At 43.4% G+C, this 23851-nt stretch overlaps 3 protein-coding genes across 6 annotated transcripts; 1 reads left to right on the top strand and 2 right to left on the bottom strand.

The window, feature by feature from the left end:
- Positions 1-308: 308 nt before the first annotated feature.
- Positions 309-3049, bottom strand: LOC118473497 (uncharacterized). Of its 2 annotated transcripts, none has more exons than XM_035963039.1 (2): positions 2936-3049; positions 309-1908 (listed from the first exon to the last, which is right to left on the bottom strand). In XM_035963039.1, exon 2 carries the CDS (start codon positions 1889-1891, stop codon positions 566-568), a length of 1326 nt encoding a protein of 441 aa, XP_035818932.1. In that variant the 5' UTR covers positions 1892-1908; positions 2936-3049; the 3' UTR covers positions 309-565. The 2 variants fall into 2 exon arrangements, with proteins under 2 accessions (XP_035818932.1, XP_035818929.1); XM_035963036.1 differs by having other exon boundaries at positions 309-1913; positions 2936-3045.
- A 12329-nt stretch (positions 3050-15378) lies between these two features.
- LOC103632539 (polyamine oxidase 7) lies at positions 15379-20345 on the top strand. Of its 2 annotated transcripts, none has more exons than XM_035963035.1 (9): positions 15379-15573; positions 15725-15977; positions 16579-16728; positions 16803-17058; positions 18557-18700; positions 18870-19207; positions 19743-19824; positions 19920-20017; positions 20087-20345. In XM_035963035.1, the coding sequence occupies exons 1-8, from the start codon at positions 15453-15455 to the stop codon at positions 20007-20009; spliced, it is 1434 nt and encodes a 477-aa protein (XP_035818928.1). In that variant the 5' UTR covers positions 15379-15452; the 3' UTR covers positions 20010-20017; positions 20087-20345. The 2 variants fall into 2 exon arrangements, with proteins under 2 accessions (XP_035818928.1, XP_035818925.1); XM_035963032.1 differs by having other exon boundaries at positions 18870-19283.
- Positions 20346-20892: 547 nt separating this feature from the next.
- LOC100381690 (Calcium-dependent lipid-binding (CaLB domain) family protein) lies at positions 20893-23619 on the bottom strand. Of its 2 annotated transcripts, none has more exons than XM_008654321.3 (2): positions 23510-23619; positions 20893-22492 (listed from the first exon to the last, which is right to left on the bottom strand). In XM_008654321.3, the coding sequence occupies exon 2, from the start codon at positions 22473-22475 to the stop codon at positions 21150-21152; it is 1326 nt and encodes a 441-aa protein (XP_008652543.2). In that variant the 5' UTR covers positions 22476-22492; positions 23510-23619; the 3' UTR covers positions 20893-21149. The 2 variants fall into 2 exon arrangements, with proteins under 2 accessions (XP_008652543.2, NP_001167973.1); NM_001174502.1 differs by having other exon boundaries at positions 20895-22497; positions 23510-23590.
- Positions 23620-23851: the final 232 nt, after the last annotated feature.

Genomic DNA, 23851 nt, shown 5'->3' with positions numbered 1-23851 from the left:
GGGGCACCCAAACAAGATCCGGAGGGTGGTGAAAATGAATTCCTGGGGCAGGCGCACGAGGCGTCATCGCTAGGCGCTATGGATAAAACTGGACGGGGAAACCCACCCTATCTGACGTTTCTGTTTCTACATTCTTTTTTACGAGAACGAGATCGCCTTCATCTAATAATAGTCCATGTGAAGATAAAAATGGCAACACCAGAATGAGACCTCAATTAGTTAGCTAGAAGAGATTTGGATATAAACAGACAATCCGTAGAACCTTTCCAAACGAATACTCGCGCAGATTTTCAGATAGACACAGTACCTGAGTCAGAACTGATTTCGTAACATTATATTCATTGGTATGTATTAGTACACGGGATTAATCTATGACTATGGGATGAAATTATTATCTTCTAACAAAGCATAATACTAATAATAGCAGTACCAAGAGTGAGTCCTAGAAGCATACTACGGAGACAGAAAGTATGTGATTACGTGCCAGCCGACATCTGACAGACCTGGACCATGTATATGTATATATAGGGGATTACGAGCTAGTGCACTACTTTGCATCAGAAACTTAGAAGAAGGCCCTGCTTCCGTAAAAGACCCTAGAACCCTTCGATGCGGAGGAAGGCGGGGATGGGGATGCCTTCTCAATTGTGCTGGAGTAGGAACCTTCGTCTGAGGGACAACGGTTCTCAACGTCCAGTGGAAGTTTCATTTTTGCGAGAGATTCCGTGAACTGCTGCATGCTCTTCATGTACATGTCAACTATGTCCTGTTCGACAACTGACTGCTCCGGCTGAAGGTTAACGCTGATCACAGGCTTGATAACTTCATCCTTGGGTGGTGTTTCAGAAGAATCGGCCTCACCATCTGTAACATCTTGGCTTTTCTCCCTATGACATTGTCTTGGGGATGCCTCAACGTTGGTCTCCGAAGGCTCAGAATTTGGCTCAGAAAATGATTGTGTTGTTGCATAAAGGGTAGTGAAGGAGCCTGTGGTTGAGACACAACTTAGAGGGCTTTCATTGTGGTGTCCCTCAGCCTTACCTGCGGTATCAGGCACAGCTACACCAAATCGCGTCAACTTGCCATTTTCATCCTTTGCAGGGTTTTCAGAATCTGTGAACTCGACCTTTCCCAGTCTAGAAGGAACATCATCATTATTTCCAGAATGCAGCAACATACCGTTCTCAACTTCTATAGGGTTTTCAGAGTCCAAAGACTCCATCTCGAGATACTTTGACACCATAATCTCGTCTTCCTTCTCCACATTTAGGTCTGGGAACACAATCTTTTCAAGCTGAGAATGAACCACATGATCATTTCCAGAACCGTCCACTTCTGACAGGGACTTATTGGGTGATGGGACGAGGATAACATCTGGGGAACAACCAGCATATGACAAGGACAGCTTCACAAATCCAGCTGGTGTGTGGAACAGGTCAGTGGATGTCAAGGAGAACTCCTGGACCAGCTTTCCATCGCCCATTACAATGTCTGCCAGAGGAACAAGGGCAAAGCCAAGAAGCTGATCCTCCAGATAGTTCCTCACTCTGCTTAACATCCATATCTCGCACTTGAGCGAAGCATCCGCAGTCTGGACATCAAGCCGTAGGCTTTCCTCGAATACCGGGTTGCGCCCAGCACTGTTGATCACCTTGGTTGAGCATGAAACATCAGGGCTGCTCGTGAGGCACAGCTTCGCATACACGTCCTGCTTGTGATAGATACAAACATTGTGGATGTCGCGTGCCTGGTGTACAAACACATCCAAGTAGCCAATGCATTTGTCTTTTTTGTTAGCGTCAGCAACAAAGCTGGTGGCCCTCTGAGTGATAATTTCGGTGTTCAGCAACTGCGGCTCAGCCACAAGGCCAATTTGGTAAGTAGCCGCCATTGCTGGTGTGCCAAGTACTGCGCTACATACCAAAAAAAAAAGAAATTGGTTCAATGCTAAATCAAAATAAAGTTGATTGAACAAATAACACAACTTGTAGCCTTGTAAGAAAACAATAACAATGCAAAGTTCTGTGTTTCAATACATAACTAAAATGATTGCATTCTACATATTTGGGCTCACAGTTTTCAGAGCATAATAATGTAAAACTGAAAAGTAAGGCAGTTGCTAGTTCTAGATTTAAAATTAATAGCTGAATCGAACAGAAGTAAACGTTGGGCCCTGGCTTTTCTCTACCCAGGAAACTAACTTGGGTATTGGACCCAGTCACCCAGATCTGAAGGAATTTTAGCTCAAAGATCTCCAACTGCACTACTGCAGCAAAAAAAAAGGACTCTAGTGGTAGAAAAGTAACCTGTACTGATTTGCTCAGAAACAGAAAGAGCACGTGAGGGCTAACAAACTTGGGACTGCAAACAGAAACAGCACCCAGTGTGCAAACGCAAGAGGCTGCACGGTTTGACAATTTGCGTCTTTACCGATAGCCTAGATCTATGGCTCCCAGAAACCAGAGTGTGAGGTGCAGCGAACGCGCACATTTGGTACATCCAACTGGAACCCAGTTATCGGCCCAAATACTGGAATCAACGAGACACTGCAGTCTGATAACTCACCCGATCACAGCAAAAAGTGCAAACGCAAAAGAAAGCATGACCAGCGATGTGAGGTACCAATGGCTACGAACATATCATAATGTCAAACTCGATTCAGCGAACAGAGGACTGGGATTCTTAGCCTCTCGCACTAATCAGAAACCCTACCAGTAACGAAAACAAATCGTTTCTGGCCTGGAAACTCGACGATTTGCCCCACGAGCGGGAGGAGGTCGTCCAATAGAAAAGCACCCCCAGATCAGAACGAGAAGGGTGTAAGTAAACTAACGCAGGGGGGGCACGAGGAATCGCCTGGCACGGAGTACTAGTGGCGGACTGGAGCGGTTAGGAATTTGTAATGCAAAGTTACGGGGAGAATGGCGGTGGTTACCTTCTTCGCCGGGGGAATTAACGGGGTGAAGGGGGTGAAGCGAGGTGACCCGCTGTGGAAGGAATTTGCGAGCAAGTTGTTGGCTGATGGGAGAGTGAGACGGGAGAACGGGAGGGAGAAAGGCAAAATATAAAGAGGAAGCGTCGCCTTTTGCAGAAAGGCCACTGATATTTTCACAAACTACAGTTGCTTTGTGATTATGTGATAGACTGCCAGACTGGTATGGTATCCCCCATCGGCTAGCTCCATCCCATGCGGCCATGCGTGCGCATCCTGCGTCCAACAGCTCGCGGAAGAACAATTGCCGTCAAAAAATGCAAGTGGCCAATGCTATCCTGAGGGTGCGTTCGTTTATACCGGATTTGGCCAAGAATCGTTCCAGCTCATCATCTCTTATATAAATTAGACAAACAATCCAGCACGGAATCATTCCGGGGAATCATTCCGGGTGCTCAATCCACTGGAACCGAACAGACCCTGAAGCATCTTTCGACCCATCTGGTCGTCTGTCTGGCCGTCGCTTTCAGGTTTCAGCTTGTGCCGTCTGAGCCCTTTTTTAGTCGGTATGTTATTGAAGAAAGTTACCTAGACAGCGACGACACGGATGCATGGTGAAAATATTTCGCATAAAAACGTTGTCCAGAGTTGAATTCGGACTACCAGGAGAGTTGTTCGCTAATTTTTGCTAGTAGCGCACAACTGGTGCCTTCTGCTTTGCAGCGAATTGGAGTGCAAGCACAGATGACATACTGCCTCTCAGCTAGTCAGCTGGTGCCATGAACAAACCACTCCAATTTCAAAACAAACAGACAGACAGACAAAAAATAAAGAACTACACCACTCCACTCAATTTCACTTTGCATGCAACTGCACAACGGCAGGAGGAATTCAAAGCTTAGTCGTCGCGTTGATTTCAGGTTTTTTTTTTCAACAAAGCAGCGCCAAACTTTAGTCCACTCGACTCCCACCAGAGCTTTTTTTTCTCAGCCAAGGAGTTTCTAGATCTGCTCGTGCGGTCTCGTGCCGATTAAAGTGCAATAGGATCATCCGCACTCTGCCACAAAGTTATGTAGTAGAGTGAGTCTACTCTGTACTGCCGGTTCTCACCTCTTTTTTTTCTTTTCCAAATTCAAGTACGACACCGTTGAGTTTGTTAAAAAAACTTTAATTACTCGTTTTATTTAAAAAAAATAAATTATCATTTTTATTTGTTTTATCACTTAAGGTAGGTAGTTTATGCTTGACTTAAAATTTTACATTTTTAAATAAATGTTTTAAATAAAATAAGTGATCAAAGTTTTCGAAAAAAAAAATCGACATATCATATATCTATGAACAAAGGTAGTACTAGACTCACACGCCCTCTACCGCCACCACCTAAAAAAGGGCTCAACAATAGGGATTTCAGTGTTTCACTCACTATTCTCCCTTTCACAGTGAGAAAAGCTTTGACAAAAGTTGGGTGAATTTAAAAGAAGGGGCCTTTGTGCCTGTCTAGCTCACCGTGTGAACTAGGTCAGTGGTTTCAGTCCAAGTGCTGCTGACCGATGTGGCTAATCACGGTCTCTAGATGGTAGGTGTTCGCCAAAGTAAGCGCACACGTCAGCAGACAAAAGCATCCCCATCATCTAGATAACACAAGCCCGGCCCTACAACAACTTTATCCGGCCCAAAGGCTGTTGGCCCGGTTCGCAGTTCGCCCAGCTCCAGCTGCTAGGCTCGCTGCTGCAGCGGTGGCGGGCGGCAGCGCTGCATGCAATGCAACCGATCAAATGAGTCAAGGAAAGCTCACTCGTATCCAGGGGCGGATCTAGGAGGGGGCTGCCGGGCCGCAGCTCCGGTCGCCCCTATAACACCTATTTTATAACGTGTCCTAATAATACATACTTACTCTGTCTTAAAATAGTAGTCGTTATTTTTGAGAATTAGTAGGTTTATATAATTTTTGATTGATGCATGTGTTTTGTATATGTGTCTAGATTTATCATCATTTATTTGAATATAGACACAAAAATCAAGAGCTAAAAAGACAGTTATTTTAAAACGTGGGAGTATATTATAATATAAATACAGTCTATAAAGGTTAACTAAGATAGGCCACAACCTTCTTTCTGATCGTGTCATTCAGCATATGTATTTGGCATCCATCCGTGCCACCAGCACGCTAAGTGGTAGCACGCGCATCCTCGCTGGACCCCGTCCATGCTTCAGCGGTGCAAATCCACGTCACCACAGAGGACGTAGTCATGAGCCAGCGCACGACCAATGCACATCAGTTAGCAGCGCGCATGTGCCCAACGCAAGGAACAGGCTGCAAGCAGCACCATGACAGACCTGCAAGGACGTCGTTGTGGCATTCACCTCCAATATAACCGCTGGTGGCTCCGCCAAACATGTTTTAATTTATAACCCCTTCTTTGATCCAATCATATATCCGCCACTGCTCCTATTTGTCCTTTTGTTCTTGTGCGCACGTCCATGATTCCTGCGGCTGTAATTAGGCAAGTTAGTCGGCGTCAAAATTGTTGTTAGAGTTAGTTTGATAACTTTATTTTTTAAAAAAATCTATTTTTCCAAAAAATGACTTTTTTACAAAATAGAAATTACTTTAAAATTTTGGATTGTCAAACTAGCCCTTATTATCATTCGATCTCGCCCTCCTCGTGGCACAAGTTGGCAGCACAATTTGACCTGGAAACCCCATCTGCACCTTCTTCTGCTTGGAACGTACCCGAAACTAGATGAAAGAAGATGAAACCACACCCGGACTTGGCGCTGGTCTTGACGCTCCCCACGCTTGAAGCTGGTTTTATGTTGAAACTTTCTAGTCCGGGCGGCGAACTGCGTGATTCAACAACAAATGACGGTTGACCGGGGGAAAGTTGGATGGTGCTAATTAATGAGTTGTATGGTTGATAGACTAATGTCGGTCTTAGTAACAAGTTTTATGGTTCTGTTTTTAGAACTACCATATGTAGCATAAAATAAATGTATGAAGCATTTATTCTTAATAAAAGGTTTTATTGTGTGATTTACGTATATTAAATTCTATGGTTTTTGTAGAGAGTCGGCAGTCGTGGCAAGATAGTTTCTCACTTCTTCTCTTTATTTTTAAAAGTTACCACATTATTATCAAAAAGTGTTTATAGCATGTGCGATCCACAGACAACTGCTATCTGCAAGTTCTTGAAATTCAACACACCCGGATAAACAGACGAACTCATACAATCCGCAGATAGAGGTTGTCTATTTAACTGTCTGTATTTTTTTTTATGCTTACACGTAGCCATGATCAATCATGAATAGAATTTGTACGTACTATTGTGTCGCTAGTTACCTTTTTATGACATTTTACCTTTTTAATGACTGAATGGGAGCCATGTTACCTTTTTATGATCCGGAGCCTATGACATTTTCACACAAGGAACAGGTTCAGAGTTCAGACAATAGGCAATAGCACACACACACGCGATGGACAGATTCACACAAGAGCATACACGCGATGCGTACACAACAGTCCTACAAAAAACAGCAGGTCGCAAACAACGGCATTTTAATTAGTTCACCCCCCAAAAGATAAACCAGGCAACAGCCTGTGCAAGTGAAATGAATAGCATACAAGACAACATGTCACAAACAGAGACCGCTGCCGCTGGCGCCGGGCGAGAGGCCGGCGCCGGGTGTCGCTAGTCGTGAACGTCAACCACACCGGCTGTAGCCTGTAGGACAACCTTGGGCTCCGCCGCTGTGAGGCTGGCTCCAACAAGGCACCCTAAAGGGTTCTCTACCCTAAATATAGAGGACCAAACGGTTCTCTACGCTCTCCAGCAACGTCCTCTAAACGGTCCTTTAAATTTAGAGGACGCTGCTGGATTCTCTATATATAGAGTTTCTCTAAACGGTCCTCTATCCATTTGACTACTTTTAAATAACCGTTTAGCAAAACTAAAATATATACAATACATTTGAGAGTATGATAAATACGTATGTACAAAAAATAAAATTAAAAAATGTCTTTAATGTGGGTATTTGAGTATAGAGGACGTGATTTAGAGGATGTTGTTGGAGAGAAATGAGATATAGAGGATGAAATCTTTTAGAGAAGACTGTAAAGGACAGATATAGAGGATGAATATAGAGGACGTTGCTGGAGACAGTCTGATATCCTGGCCGATGGTGATATAATGGTTCAATATTTAATAGAATTAATGTAGTACTCATAGTGTATATTTTTTCGGAATAGTATCTTGAAAAAACCTCCAAATTAAACGTGTTTGGTTTAGAGCAATTTAGGATGACTGATCGATTGAGAAGTTTTCTCGAGTGCGTATAAGTATGAGTGAGAACAAATTACGCACAAAAGACTCATGTTAATCTGTGCTGACGATATATGATCTTAGAGAGCTACCGAAGCACAGGAGTAAACGGGGTGTTAGAGCAACTCCAGTAGTTCTCTAAAAGACTTCCTAAATCAATAATTTAGGTAGTTAACATGAAAACTATTCTCCAACAGTTCTCTAAATGAACTTTCTAAATTTAACAAAAAAGCCAGGGCCCCTGTAGACCTTCCTCGAGGACTGATCTATCTTGTGTTATTGGAATAGCACATGATCGCACTTTTGACAAGCATCCTTTTGCCAAAGATCGTTGAATGTGGGTCAAGCACCAGCTTACGTGATCCCAACATATACTTGGAGTAGAATTTATCTATCGCTGCCTTTGCCATCCTAATACCCGAGACTGTATCTTTGCCGTCGTCCCCTGGGGCGCCTGGCTGGTAGGCAAGTACTAGGTAAACCAACAGTAAATAAATTCCATATTCCCCAAGTACCCGATCGTTTTTCCCGATATTTCTATCGATATATTCCCTATCGTATAGACGAGGGGTGCCCTTCCTCTGCTTCACCTCCCGGACAGGTATGGAAATCGTAATCAATAGTGGAATGCAACGGAGGGATATGCTCCAACTACTCTAGGAGTGTATCCCGTAGTGAGTGGAACGGAGTCAACATGAGCTAGGAATCGGGAAACAGTAGTAGGGCATAGATAGTAGGGAGAGCAACTCCTTAGTAAATGACTAGTTGTCATCTAACCTCATCTTCTCTCTACATTTGGCAACCATTTAACAACTCCCTAAACAAAAATGTTGACTACATTATATAGTTTTTGTGACTTATTTTTTATGTGGATAAATACACAACAAAATTACAACCTATATTTAGAGAACTATTGGAGAACTCACATTTTTTTACTCCAAAAGTCATTTAGCAACTTCTTAAATCTGTGATTTAAAGAACTAAAATTTACATAACTATTGGAGTTGCTCTTACAGCCGCAGCCACAGCAGCCATGGGCCATGGGCCATGGCTATGGACTGGTCCAGCTTGCCGCCGTTGTTCGCCCGGACGACGACGACGGAGCTGGTTGCTTTGCGGCCGCTGACGACCTCGTCGTTGGACTCGCTCGGAGAGCAGCGGTTGTAGTACTTCGTGGGGAACTTCCGCGCCTGACGCACGGAGCACACTGGATGAGGTCACACCGACGATTACTTAACAGCAATCTGGTACAACGGCAGGAACGGCGTCGATTTGCAAGATGGTCCTTGGAGCACTTGACGACGGCCTCGCCCTGTTCGCAAGATGCGCAACATAGAAATACACGACTCAAAACAGTGCCTTGTAGATACTTGCCTGTCTGCAAAGTTACGGCAGGCAGAGGCAGCAAGCAAACAGTGGAACAGGGTTTAAAGACGTGACTCAGATTCACACCTAGGAGACGGCTCGTGGCTGGAAGAGCTCTGACAATTGTAGTTTTCCTAATATTTTCTTTTTAAAGTTATGTAATAATCTCAAGCAATGACATTATCACTGAATTTACGGTAGCTTCTCGTAGTGTTCTCGTGTGAGGTACATCCTTATGACTAGGACTCTGCAGAAAACGCGAAACCCAAAGTTCGAAACAGAAAAACTGAAACCAAACCTAAATAACTCGAACCCAAAAAATATATTGCAGAAAATAGAATTAAAATTATTACCTTAAATATATTACTAAGATAACCTTAAATATGTCTTATAACATTTTTAGATATAAAATCATTACTGATGCCTTCAATATTAATATCATTTAACAATTTCTTCTCAATACGTAAAGTTGCTATAATATTTAACCTTTCTTGAGACATTGTAAAACTTAAATAATTCTTCGATCATTTCAGCTTTGAGAAGCTCCTTCCTACTAATGCCATAATTACTGGTATTGTAAATAATATTCTATAAGCAACAAATAGATTGAGACAACAATCTATTTTCTTAACAAACTAAAAAATTCATAACAGACATTGATCTATCTAGCAGTGTCATTAGCTTGCTTGGCTATCTATCGCTAGGCTGGGGTCCTATATCTATACTAGGTGAGTGCCCGTGCGTTGCAACGGCAACTTATAAATACCATGATAACTTTTATACAAATAGGTGAACGTTCGTGAGTTACTATGAAGTAAAAATATTATGATAAGATATATACAAACAATTGAACTCAATGCTATTTATATATAAAAAAGAAAAAGAGTCGATCGCACGTCTTCTCACACAAATAGCTACATTTGCACGTGATATAATCCCAAAAAAGATATATCAACCTAGACAATATTGCAAAATAAAACAAAAATAGTACATATCACGCATTTGACGCAAGCTACCTTATATATTCATTATCATTCACGATAAAATATCTAGAGCACACCCATGCTTGATAAAGTTTGAAATGTATTCACAGGGAACATATTAGTATGTTTGTCTTTATCGACACTCAATCGAATTGCTGATCCAACTTAGAACCAAAACTCTAACATGACATCTACTAAAAGATACCCATTAAGCCATGTATGCCTTCTTCAACTTGGCGAGCTCTTGCCTGATAGCACCACCCCTCTGTTTACATAAAGAAAAAAGTGTGAGTGAGCAATAGAAACAGTGCTAACACGAACTAAATATTTGATAGCGAGGTTCCTGACCTCGATCTTGACCTTGATCTTTGCCAGCATGACTTTGAACCTATCAAAGTCATCAAGTGCTGCTCTCCTCTTCTAGAAAATCTGCTTATGCCCATGAGTTGTCTCCTACTTGGTGTTCACATCTGAAAAAAAACAAAAGATCAACTAAGTGTCACTATTCTATTATGGACACGAAACCACGCTACTTGGCCAATTCAAAAAAATTGCATAAGGTGCTACCAAATACAGTCATATAACGATGTCATATTTCTCATGAAGATCATAAGATACTAACCAATTACTACCATTGGTACAAAAGCACTCCCCTAAAGCTTAGTCCTATTATGCAACACATTATAAGTAAAATCTATTAGTACACTCGATTCTTAAATATACTACATCTAACTGTAACATGCTCCATTTATAAATTGGCATGTCGGTAAAGCTCCATCAACAGAATTGGAATATTAAGAAAGCTATGAAATTATGCAACATACTCCAATTGAACACCAACTTACCAAACACCCCAAATATCAAAAGGACTCCATCTAGAAGTGAAGAAGTGAGAGCTTCTGTCAACTATAAGCATCACACTATGAATTGTGAAAAAATGCATCATGTTTTTATAGAAATGACAATATTTTTTTCTTGATACCTGGGTGCATAAATGTATTACAGAAAATTATTTCCCACTAAAGAGATTTATGTTGTTACATATCCATGTGGCTTTTTCACATGTGGAAGTGCATCATGAAAAATGTTTGATTAAATAGAGATCTGGATTGAGTGGTTTGCTCCATAGATTTCAGATTTAGTTCCATTATGGACTGAAACATAAGAAACTTGACCTCTATCTACCCATCCTAACAAGCCTTCCTTGCAAAAGGAATTCTTTTCGGCCTCAAAAAGTGCCCTAATCATATTGGTTCACTTCCTTACTGCAGTTTTGAGAAGCACAGGTGCATGATTTTGGCCCCTAGTTTAGGTTTTGGCCTTGTCGTCTAGCTCACCCTTAAATTTAGTATGGCAGCCCATCATAAAGAGAGCACATGATTTTGGCCTCCAGTTTAGTACAAAATACCAGTCTGGCAGGAAAATGGGAAACAAGTTAATGACCATGGTAGGGGACAGTTGGCATCATGCTGCCCACTTTTACTTTTCACTTAGACCTCCTCCCCATTCTAAGCATCCTCCAACTTTGGTTCAAGTTCATCAGAGAAATGGTTTGCCTCTAGTGACAAAGAGCTTTCTACTTTCCTCTTCTATGTTAGCACTACTTCTGATTTCTAGGTTTGCACTACTTCTGACTTCTGGGTTAGCACTACTTCTCATGCAAGTGTTTCCTTGTCGAGAGAAATTGTGAGTAGATTTACTTCATAATAGTAGAACAGAAAGCAGATTTCTCAAGATAAAAAACTTCAGAAGATAGAGAAAAGCATATCAAGGAAGTAAATCGGTCTGATAAATAAAAGACAAGAACCCATAATACCAACGTAAATAAGTTCAAGAATATGGAGATTGGAATTGGTAGATTGAGTACAAAAAATCTGTTAATAAAAAATGGTTGCTACAAACTATTGGAAGCTTGTTTCACCAAGGAGACACTTAAATCATTATAAGCAACACAATAGTTTAGTAGACGGATTATCTCAAAAAAAAATCTAGCATACGACAAGAGTCAGTGGGTGTACCTGGGGCACAAGTCCTGCTTCCGTGTCGACGCCACACACAACGGATCCATAGCCAATTTATACAATAGAAATATAGAAAGGGGAAGTGCTTCCTGGATCAAAAAAATTGTGCAAAAGCATTAACAAGCTCCTAAGTTATTATGGTACAGTTAATTCACCTTTATGTGTGCTTGTAATTTTACCAAACCTCTTATAACATAACTACGTGGATTTCCAAGTGCCATTCCAGCATGAGGGAAAAACGTTGATGTCGATTCAGTACAACATCCCATTGTTTCATCATTCCTCAAGAGCTTGTTAACCAAGCCTTGGAAACCATCAAGGAATCCTGAACAAAGTGGCATGGCCTCTTTTGCCAAAATTATTCAGCAATGCATCCCTCTCGATGAGCTTTGTTCCTCACATTTGACTTCAACTCACCTAATTAAGTACATAAACACACCAACATTATGTCAGCAAAAGCATTAAATAATCATTCAATAAAATACGAAAAAATGACACAAAACTATAAAGAAAAGTATACCTTTCCACAAAACACATTGATCAATAGCAAACAGGTCCACCTATTTTTGCCTCTGTTGCTAAGTGAAGGACAAGATGCACCATCATAGTAAAAAAATCCTGGAGGTAATATCATCTCCATCCGACATAACGTCATTATAATTCTCTCCTCTAACTTCTCAAGTTGATCTCTATAGAGAACTTTTGCATCAAGTTCTCTAAAATATCCACATAGATCAAATAAGACAGATGTAACATCATCAGGGAGAAGAGCTCCTCAGCAGCTCCAAATGCAAGATGACGGAGATGGAAAAAATAACATATGCAGTCCTCATGGCATCACGAAAGCTGCGTCATTATTTCGAAGCACATAAAAAAGAGTGCTCACAGACCGAGGTCTCAACGACTTATTCAACAACCCAAAAAACTTCAGCCAGAATATTCAAGTGGGCAACCAAACTTTCTGGTTACAATATAGTCTTTGAGTCAAGAAGCTCAATAAAGTCACAAGTCCTCGCCGACTTTATAGTAGCCTGGACAGGGCCTTCGCCTTCTAATCATCTAGACCTAGAAACATTATGGACAATTCATTGTGACGGCGCCTGGTGTCATGCACGGGTCGGTGCAGCAACAGTAATAATAGATCTGTCAGGCACCAAGTACAAATACGCCGCTCGCCTGAGTTTTGATATCAAAACAGATAAGTGTACCAACAATATAGTAGAATATGAAGCAGTCATTCTTGGACTTTGCAAACTTAGAGCACTCGACGTCAAAACATGTATAGCCAAGACCAACTCCAAGGTTGTCGCCAGTCAGATAGAAAAAGACTACACGGCTCGTGAACCAGTTCTCCTTCAATATTTATCTGTTGTGCGAAGTTTGGAAAGACGATTCAAAGGTTTCACCATTTAGTACGTAGACAGAAACAAAAATGAAGAAGCAGACGCACTCGTGAAGGCCGCTCCAAGGGGAGACCCCATACCTTCGGATGTGTTGTTTCAAGTAATCGAAACCCCAGTCGTAAGGGAGCCAGACGGCCAGAGAATCGTAAGCCTTATAATGACCAAATACTGGACGGCCCCAATAACTTTATGCCTGCAAGGTCATTACCACCCCTATAGACCAAGCTGAAGCCAAAAGACAGAAATACCGAAGTCGTGGGTTCACAATAATAAGAGGACAACTGTACAGAAAAGGACTCAGCTAGCCTCTGCTTAAATGCTTCACGGAAGTCGAAGGCGCAGACCTCCTTCAAGAGATACACAAAGGAGTATGCGTCTGACATTCAGGCCCTAGAATCCTCGCTGGCTCACTGCCAAAGCCATGCGCCAAGGTTTCTACTGGCCAGCTGTTGTATGTGCAATGAACCATGTAGTGTGCTCATGCGAAGCATGCCAGACATTTTTCCCTCGAAACGGGGCACCCTCGTAGCTTACAAAATTAATTGCTCACACCTAGACTCTACAACGGTGGGGCCTTGATATAGTAGGACCACTCCCAACCGCACAAGGCAACCTCAAACATGATTTTGTTGTTGTGGAATACTTCACCAAGTGGATCGAGGCGAGAGCAGTCTCCACTATAACAGCAAAGACGGCACAAAAAAATTTCTAGCAAAATATTGTCTGTCGTTTTGGGTACCTCCAAGGTGACAGTAGACAATGAAAAATAGTTCGACAATCAAGATTTCCATGATTTTTGTGCCTCCATAGGAACAAAGGGAGTCTTTGCATCAATCTACCACCCAGTATCCAGCAGAGTTGTAGAGCGCGCAAATGGAAAGAGAAAAGACTCCTTGAGCACAAAAAGGTTAAATGGGCAGAGCAATTACCCAAAGTGCTTTAGGGACTAAATGCAACTGAATCCCGTGCAACAGGCTTAAAACCATTCAAATTAATGTACGTAGCCAAAGCGATGACTTCGCAGGAGCTCAAGCACGGCTCACCTAAATCAGACCCTAGCGTAGTCCCACATGTCGATGAGCTGACAAGAAAAGACCTCCTTTATGGAGACCGAGTTCAAGCCCTCGACGCCCTAAACAAATATCAAGTAGCAACAAAAAGTTAAAGAGACAAAGCCATCGTCCCAAAGAATTCCAAGGAGACCTCGTCCTCGATGTGAAGGTCATGTTTAGCTACGTTTCGTTTTCGCACTTTGATCTATGTTAATGACTATGTAGATGTCTCTGACATCATGATGTAATCAACTATTACCTCTTTTATGTTATTATTTGAGTATTGTGTGATGATGTCCGGTTATATAAATTGTTGTGTACGTGAATTGTTGATCCTGGTCCGTACATGGTTCGCATTCGGTTTGTCTTCTAAAACCGGGTGTGAGACGATGTCGATGCTAGCAGACTTCGCACCAAGAGATCTCCATGTAACAGCGTCCGCCCTCTGCGGTCCCAATTGTAAGCGACTCAGGAGGGTGTTAAGTTCGGATAATTCAGATTTGAATTGCAAGTCACTCAAAAAATAGAAAACAATAAATGCAATTCATGTTATTTAGCACATGTTACGACATATTTTAGGAACAGGCCGGAATTTTCAAGCAACATGCTCACGAAACATGAACTTGAACTTGTGATATAGTTGTTTCAAAATTGTATAAAACAAAAACAAAGTTAAAAAATCATGAAACTTATCGACATGTCATGATATCATATGTCAAATTTTTATCAAAGTCTCTACATATGAAATCATGACATGTCGACAAGTTTCATAATTTTCTAACTTTGTTTGTTTTTTATACAATTTTAAAACAAATAGATTGCAAGTTCGCGGGCTTGTTTTGTGAGCATTGTGCTCGAAAATTTTAGTTTATTCCTAAAATAAACCGTAACTTGTGCTAAATAACATAAATATTATTTTTGCAGTGACATGCGCACCATGTGTGTGTATATTTATGCATTCGAGAAGCTCCTAGCTAGCTAGCTAAGAGACGAGCTGAACAGTCAACGCGCAATTGTTGAGAATTTTCCCCATCCAATAATCACCCGCCATGATTTGGTGTTAGGATATGATCAAATTTATGGCTTGCTAAATAAGTATGTAGTCCCTACAAACATAAATGCGTTTCGTTCTGGCTAATATGTACAGTATGTAGATTTGTAGCTTAATAAAATATCGGATCGATCGACAGCGAACCTGTACGCTGCTACCACTACCTGCAGCGAAAATGCATCATCCAACAGGCTGCATGTGCGCGCGTCTTTGCACCATCTCCGCATATATATAAGTGCACCCTGGGTGGTGAGGCTGAGAGCAGCACAGCTAGAGACCTCTCTTCGTCTCATCAGTAGAGAGAAAGGTTAATTGTGGGGAAACTAATGAAGACCTCCGTAGTCGTCGTTGCTGCTCTAGCAGCGGTGCTGTTCTTAGCACAGTCGTATGCTTCCCTCGCCGGCGCCAGCGGCCCCAGGGTCATCATCGTCGGCGCCGGCATGTCCGGTAACTAATAGATATAACCATGCATGCGCGCGCGCCAGACGACGACGACGACGTGTTTCTTGCGTTGCTTCCATGCATATATATATGCATGCATGTTTCCATGAAATAACGTTTATTGCCTCGCTGGCGATCCATGGATCTGCTGATGCAGGGATCTCGGCGGGGAAGACGCTGTGGGAGGCCGGGGTCCGGGATCTGCTGATCCTGGAGGCGACGGGGCGCGTGGGCGGGCGGATGCACAAGCACAACTTCGGCGGCATCAACGTGGAGATCGGGGCCAACTGGGTGGAGGGCCTCGGCGGCGACCAGCTCAACCCCATCTGGCCCCTCGTCAACTCCACGCTCAAGCTCAGGAACTTCTACTCCGACTTCGACAGCGTCGTCGGCAACGTCTACAAGGAGAAGTACGTATATTTATTTATATATATTTATACACAAAGAAGGAACGCACGCACGCATGCATGCACGCGCTTGATGATTAAAACATGAACCCGATCGATGAGTGTGTGTGCAGCAAAAAAAAAACATCTGCCTGAAACTACTATACTCACTAACTACTGTAAATTAATGGTAGCGCGCGAGTGCATGTCTGAATCGGACATTCAGACGAAACAATTAACATGCCAATAGTCCTGGCGCGCGGACCTCTTTTTATCACAGAAAACGTATAATATATGACCGGCCGTTGGTAAATTAAACTGACGAAGGACGCGATCGATGCTTTCGTCATCGATGAACAGCATACGCTAAATAAATGCTGGATATGACACTGTGTGATTGTATATACAAGACGCTTTGAGAAGAGAACGACGCTTCGTTCGTCGTCCAAACCAACATTAACAGAGAATTCATGAACTACTAAATGCTAAAGAAATATAATGAAAAACATGTGCATATATATACTTTGCTTCAATATGACAAGTCGTCTCTTTTGTCACAATAATTAATGCGTTGTTTAATCCTGTTCCCGTCGTCGTCGTCGTGGTCGCTCGCCGCCGGCCGCAGCGGCGGTGGGCTGTACGACGAGGAGTACGTGCAGAAGAGAATGGACCGTGCCTACGAGGTGGAAGAGCTGGGCGCCAACCTTACCAAGAAGATGCACCCCAGTGGCCGCGACGACATCTCTGTCTTAGCCATGCAACGGCTGTTCAACCAGTACGCGTTTCGATGCTTGCTTAACTTGTGTGTTTTGATGCTGCGCGCGTGCTGAACCAGCTGTACGTATGCAGCCAGCCGAACGGGCCGACGACGCCTGTGGACATGGCGCTGGACTACTTCATATACGACTACGAGTTCGCAGAGCCGCCGCGCGTGACGAGCCTGCAGAACACGCAGCCGACGCCCACCAACGCCGACTTCGGCGAGGACAACTACTTCGTGGCGGACCAGCGGGGGTACGAGTCCATCATACACTCCATCGGCAGCTCCTACCTCTCCACCGACGGCAACGGCAAGCTCAAGGACCGCAGGATCCTGCTCAACAAGGTGCTTGCTGATATGCATGATCTATCAGCTTATTTCTCGTTCGTTTTCTACGTGTATGCAATATATGAGAGGATAGGAAAAGGCCGATCCACTACTCGTAGAGATAAGTTTTTTTCCCACACCTTACTTAAAAGAAATCAATGCTTTGAAAATAAAAACATTATAAATTTGTAAGTAGAGTTAGATTCAGAATACATACAAAAAAGATTTTAGTCAGCAATTATATACAAATCTCTTTTCTAATATATAAAGTACGAGTCTCAATGGTCATCCTACATCATTCTTCATCTTCCAGCATAATACAAAAATAAAGTAAAACTATAAACAAAAACCTTAGTAGTTGCCTCCACATTCACACTCATCTAACCAGTAGAACATATACATTTTTTTAATTTATTAAAATAAAGTCTACACATATGATTGATATATAGAAACCGCAGCAATAACGTATTGGTAACTGACTAGTATATATACTATATACACCTCACTTTGTTCTGTGTCGGTCCACTAATTAAAGCCATGTTTATTGCAATAAAGCTAATAGTTAGCTGACTAAAAACTATTAGTAAAAGCTAGATTATTTGGATGTATGCATTTAATTTTAACAGCTAAATATATATTAGCTTTAGTGCATTCAAATAAAGCCTAACACGGCCCGTACATATTCACACCATCATGAAAAAAGAAACGACCGATACGATTCCACGTATAGCAAATATACGAGCATGCATTGACGGCAACGTTCAGACTAGACTTTAAATTTTAGTCTTATAAAATAGTGATGATAATAGCTTACGATCCAAATATTTCTTCATAATTTGTTAGACCTCTAAATTAATTTTAGTTTAAAAATAAATAAAAATAGAGCTAGATCCTACTGCGATCCGATCGTGACCTCTACCCGTGAGTACAGTGCGTGCCAGTGCCAGAGGAACGACGTGACGGAACAGAAGGAAGAAACCACAATTTCGGCTACCAGGATATATTGTCTGCGCAGCCACACCACGAAATGACGATCGAATCTCAGTATAGCTCTGTTTCACTCCGAATCAAAATCCCAAGAGTATATATATACACGTACGTTGAATAGTTTCAATGTTAAAAATAATACGTATATATACACCAAACGAAATAAAGAAAGGAATCTATCTCATGTGTGTGTGTATAGCGACACTGAAAAGGAAACCTCAACCTTCCACGCACGTCGAGACACACACAGGTGCTCGCGATCTATAGGCACATGTATAATAGCGACACTGACGAAAAGGGCAGCTCAATAATCGTCAACGTGCGTCGAGACAATGGATGTACGTTGTGATAGATCGATGTGGCAGCTTGCTGTCTGTGTAATAAATAATAATAATAATAATAATAATAATAATAATAATAATAATAAACGGACCCCGGCCGCTGTCGTCCCTTAATAATAAACGGAAATGTTGCTGAATATATAAGCAAGCTGTCTTTATATTTTTGTACAATTATACTGTATATGCAGGTGGTGCGGCAGATCGCCTACAACAAACAAGGGGTGGTCGTGAAGACGGAGGACGGGTCGTCGTACCGTGCGGACTACGTGGTCGTCTCCACCAGCTTGGGCGTCCTGCAGACCGATCTCATACAGTTCAAGCCACAGCTGCCCGTCAGTTCACATGCATCTCACTTCTAGCTATATATACCTGCTTAATTAATGAATTAATTAATTAATTATAATACCATGGAGGAGGAATGACAACTGATCGAGTGACCGGACGGATAATAATATCTAGTTATATACACTAGCTAACAAGCAAAACACATCGTATCGCCAGTTCTGGAAGATCGCGGCGATCTACAGTTTCGACATGGGGGTGTACACCAAGATCTTCCTCAAGTTTCCCGAGCGGTTCTGGCCCGTGGGCGAGGGGAAGCAGTTCTTCATGTACGCGAGCAGCCGGCGCGGCTACTACGCGCTGTGGCAGTCGTTCGAGCGGGAGTACCCGGGCGCCAACGTGCTCCTGGCCACCGTCACCGACGACGAGTCGCGGCGGATCGAGCGCCAGAGCGACGACCAGACGAAGGCGGAGGTGGCGGAGGTGCTGCGGGACATGTTCCCCGGCGCCGACGTGCCGGGCCCCGACCAGATCGACATCTACGTGCCGCGCTGGTGGTCCGACCGCTTCTTCAAGGGATCCTACTCCAACTGGCCCGTCGGCGTCAGTCGCTACGAGTACGACCAGCTCAGGGTACGTATGCGTGTGATCAAACTGACGCGCAGTTGCCAGGCCGGCCGGCGGTTACTAATTAGTAATTAATAGTAGTTAGAGCATCTCCAAGAGGAACTCCTATAGTTGGAGCCTCAAAAGCTAAATTGAACCTGATTCAAGTTAACTTGGATCAACAATTTTTTATCAACTCCAACGGCAACTCCTAAACCCACGTGGTAGTTAACTCCGTGAGATTAGACGCACATGAATAGGTCCCCTGACCGGGGTGCTGTATTTAGCAACTGTGATTTCGGGTGCTATATTCATTTGATAGAAATTTATAAATTGTTGAAAACTATTTTGAGATCTTAACTCTTATATTTGAATATAGGACCCGGCTTAAGTCCTAAGATGCTCTTACAGTAATTATCCAAATGTTCTTCCTTCTACTTCTTCTTTTTTGCTGATGGATTTTATATGTTAATTATTACAAATTAGGCGCCGGTTGGGAGGGTCTACTTCACTGGTGAGCACACCAGCGAGCGCTACAACGGCTATGTCCATGGAGCATACCTTGCAGGTCACCTCTAGCTCTTGTTGGACGTACTACTCATGCATCTCTTGTACCAGTGTGGGGTTCTGCTGCCCATACACTAGCTAATACATCTTCAACAGGTATCGACTCCGCAAACATCCTCATCAACTACATCTTCAAGAACGAGGAGTACAAGGTCCGTGGCAAGTACGACGTGGAGGACGACCTAATCGCACAGGTAAAGTTGACAGTAGCAGATTCTTGTGTCAGCGACAAATGGTTACAGGTCCCACACTTACCACTGCAGGCTAGATGAACGACGACGAGTGCACACGCCGGATGCCCTGCGCCACGACAGAGAGAGACAGAATAAACTGCCATGGCTTTATTTGCCCTGTGGAGCGATGCATGCTTCCCCCTTCCCTTTCGATCTAGAGCAACCCCAGCAGGCGCCCTGCACCGTCTGGCGTCTGCTTGCTGTTCATGTCCCGTGTCTCTGTGTGTTTTTGGATTGGATGCCAATGGAATAAGAACGTAGGCTCGAGACCTCTGTTCTATTTGGTGTTTGTGGGGTCATCTATGCACGTACGTCAGTCTCACATGCAATGCACGCACTAGTGGGAATACCTAATCATTTCGGGGACGACGGCGAGCCCAGCCAGCGACATCAACGCGAAACATCTGATGATTCTCTCTCACAAAGCTAATGATATTTCAGTCCGGTAGTCGCCACCGCGATCGATCCCGGCCCATCATTAATGGGCTGGGCCTGGGCACCACCACCCCGTGCGTCATGGGCCGAATGGGGGCACCCAAACAAGATCCGGAGGGTGGTGAAAATGAATTCCTGGGGCAGGCGCACGAGGCGTCATCGCTAGGCGCTATGGATAAAACTGGACGGGGAAACCCACCCTATCTGACGTTTCTGTTTCTACATTCTTTTTTACGAGAACGAGATCGCCTTCATCTAATAATAGTCCATGTGAAGATAAAAATGGCAACACCAGAATGAGACCTCAATTAGTTAGCTAGAAGAGATTTGGATATAAACAGACAATCCGTAGAACCTTTCCAAACGAATACTCGCGCAGATTTTCAGATAGACACAGTACCTGAGTCAGAACTGATTTCGTAACATTATATTCATTGGTATGTATTAGTACACGGGATTAATCTATGACTATGGGATGAAATTATTATCTTCTAACAAAGCATAATACTAATAATAGCAGTACCAAGAGTGAGTCCTAGAAGCATACTACGGAGACAGAAAGTATGTGATTACGTGCCAGCCGACATCTGACAGACCTGGACCATGTATATGTATATATAGGGGATTACGAGCTAGTGCACTACTTTGCATCAGAAACTTAGAAGAAGGCCCTGCTTCCGTAAAAGACCCTAGAACCCTTCGATGCGGAGGAAGGCGGGGATGGGGATGCCTTCTCAATTGTGCTGGAGTAGGAACCTTCGTTTGAGGGACAACGGTTCTCAACGTCCAGTGGAAGTTTCATTTTTGCGAGAGATTCCGTGAACTGCTGCATGCTCTTCATGTACATGTCAACTATGTCCTGTTCGACAACTGACTGCTCCGGCTGAAGGTTAACGCTGATCACAGGCTTGATAACTTCATCCTTGGGTGGTGTTTCAGAAGAATCGGCCTCACCATCTGTAACATCTTGGCTTTTCTCCCTATGACATTGTCTTGGGGATGCCTCAACGTTGGTCTCCGAAGGCTCAGAATTTGGCTCAGAAAATGATTGTGTTGTTGCGTAAAGGGTAGTGAAGGAGACTGTGGTTGAGACACAACTTAGAGGGCTTTCATTGTGGTGTCCCTCAGCCTTACCTGCAGTATCAGGCACAGCTACACCAAATCGCGTCAACTTGCCATTTGCAGCCTTTGCAGGGTTTTCAGAATCTGTGGACTCGACCTTTCCCAGTGTAGAAGGAACATCGTCATTATTTCCAGAATGCAGCAACATGCCGTTCTCAACTTCTATAGGGTTTTCAGAGTCCAAAGACTCCATCTCGAGATACTTTGACACCATAATCTCGTCTTCCTTCTCCACATTTAGGTCTGGGAACACAATCTTTTCAAGCTGAGAATGAACCACATGATCATTTCCAGAACCGTCCACTTCTGACAGGGACTTATTGGGTGATGGGACGAGGATAACATCTGGGGAACAACCAGCATATGACAAGGACATCTTCACAAATCCAGCTGGTGTGTGGAACAGGTCAGTGGATGTCAAGGAGAACTCCTGGACCAGCTTTCCGTCGCCCATTACAATGTCTGCCAGAGGAACAAGGGCAAAGCCAAGAAGCTGATCCTCCAGGTAGTTCCTCACTCTGCTCAACATCCATATTTCGCACTTGAGCGAAGCATCCGCAGTTTGAACATCAAGCCGTAGGCTTTCCTCGAATACCGGGTTGCGCCCAGCACTGTTGATCACCTTGGTTGAGCATGAAACATCAGGGCTGCTCGTGAGGCACAGCTTCGCATACACGTCCTGCTTGTGATAGATACAAACATTGTGGATGTCGCGTGCCTGGTGTACAAACACATCCAAGTAGCCAATGCATTTGCCTTTTTTGTTAGCGTCAGCAACAAAGCTGGTGGCCCTCTGAGTGATAATTTCGGTGTTCAGCAACTGCGGCTCAGCCACAAGGCCAATTTGGTAAGTAGCCGCCATTGCTGGTGTGCCAAGTACTGCGCTACATACCAAAAAAAAAAGAAATTGGTTCAATGTTCAATCAAAATAAAGTTGATTGAACAAATAACACAACTTGTAGCCTTGTAAGAAAACAATAACAATGCAAAGTTCTGTGTTTCAATACATAACTAAAATGATTGCATTCTACATCTTTGGGCTCACAGTTTTCAGAGCATAATAATGTAAAACTGAAAAGTAAGGCAGTTGCTAGTTCTAGATTTAAAATTAATAGCTGAATCGAACAGAAGTAAACGTTGGGCCCTGGCTTTTCTCTACCCAGGAAACTAACTTGGGTATTGGACCCAGATCTGAAGGAAATTTAGCTCAAAGATGTCCAACTGCAGCCAAAAAAAAAGACTCTAATGGTAGAAAGGTAACCTGTACCGATTTGCTCAGAAACAGAAAGAACACGTGAGGGCTAACAAACTTGGGACTGCAAACAGAAACAGCACCCAGTGTGCAAACGCAAGAGGCTGCACGGTTTGACAATTTGCGTCTTTACCGATAGCCTAGATCTATGGCTCCCAGAAACCAGAGTGTGAGGTGCAGCGAACGCGCACATTTGGTACATCCAACTGGAACCCAGTTGTCGGCCCAAATACTGGAATCAACGAGACACTGTAGTCTGATAACTCACCCGATCACAGCAAAGTGCAAACGCAAAAGAAAGCATGAGGCAGCGATGTGAGGTACCAATGGCTACGCACATATCATAATGTCAAACTCGATTCAGCGAACAGAGGACTGGGATTCTTAGCCTCTCGCACTAATCAGAAACCCTACCAGTAACGAAAACAAATCGTTCTGGCCTGGAAACTCGATGATTTGCCCCACAAACGGGACTGCGGGAGGAGGTCGTCCAATAGAAAAAACACCCCCAGATCAGAACGAGAAGGGGTAACTAAACTAACGCAGGGGGGCACGAGGAATCGCCTGGGCACGGAATACTAGTGGCGGACTGGAGTGGTTAGGAATTTGTAATGCAAAGTTACGGGGAGAATGGTGGTGGTTACCTTCTTCGCCGGGGAGATTAACGGGGTGAAGCGAGGTGACCCGCTGTGGAAGGAATTTGCGGGCAAGTTGTTGGTGATGCGAGAGCGAGAGTGCGAGACGGGAGAACGGGAGGGGGGAAGGCAAAATATAAAGCAGGAAGCGCCGCCTTTTGCAGAAAGGCCACTGATCTTTTCACAAACTACAGGTGCTTTGTGATTATGTGATAGACAGTAGACTGCCAGACTGGTATCCCGTATCCACCATCGGCTAGCTCCCTACCTCCCTCCCATGCGTGCGCATCCTGCGTCCAGCAGCTCGCGGAAGAACTATTGCCGTCAAAAAATGCAAGTGGCCAATGCTAT

The sequence above is a fragment of the Zea mays genome, chromosome 1, assembly GCF_902167145.1.
Source record: "Zea mays cultivar B73 chromosome 1, Zm-B73-REFERENCE-NAM-5.0, whole genome shotgun sequence".
Lineage (NCBI taxonomy): Eukaryota > Viridiplantae > Streptophyta > Magnoliopsida > Poales > Poaceae > Zea > Zea mays.
This window is presented reverse-complemented; position numbering and strand designations above follow the sequence as displayed.

Coding starts and splice junctions, on each gene's coding strand:
- LOC100381690 (XM_008654321.3), bottom strand. CDS start 22,475: ATGGCGGCTACTTACCAAATTGGCCTTGTGGCTGAGCCGCAGTTGCTG.
- LOC103632539 (XM_035963032.1), top strand. CDS start 15,453: ATGAAGACCTCCGTAGTCGTCGTTGCTGCTCTAGCAGCGGTGCTGTTC. Junction 15,574..15,724: donor CGTCGGCGCCGGCATGTCCG/GTAACTAATAGA, acceptor CTGCTGATGCAG/GGATCTCGGCGGGGAAGACG. Junction 17,059..18,556: donor GCAGGATCCTGCTCAACAAG/GTGCTTGCTGAT, acceptor CTGTATATGCAG/GTGGTGCGGCAGATCGCCTA.
- LOC118473497 (XM_035963039.1), bottom strand. CDS start 1,891: ATGGCGGCTACTTACCAAATTGGCCTTGTGGCTGAGCCGCAGTTGCTG.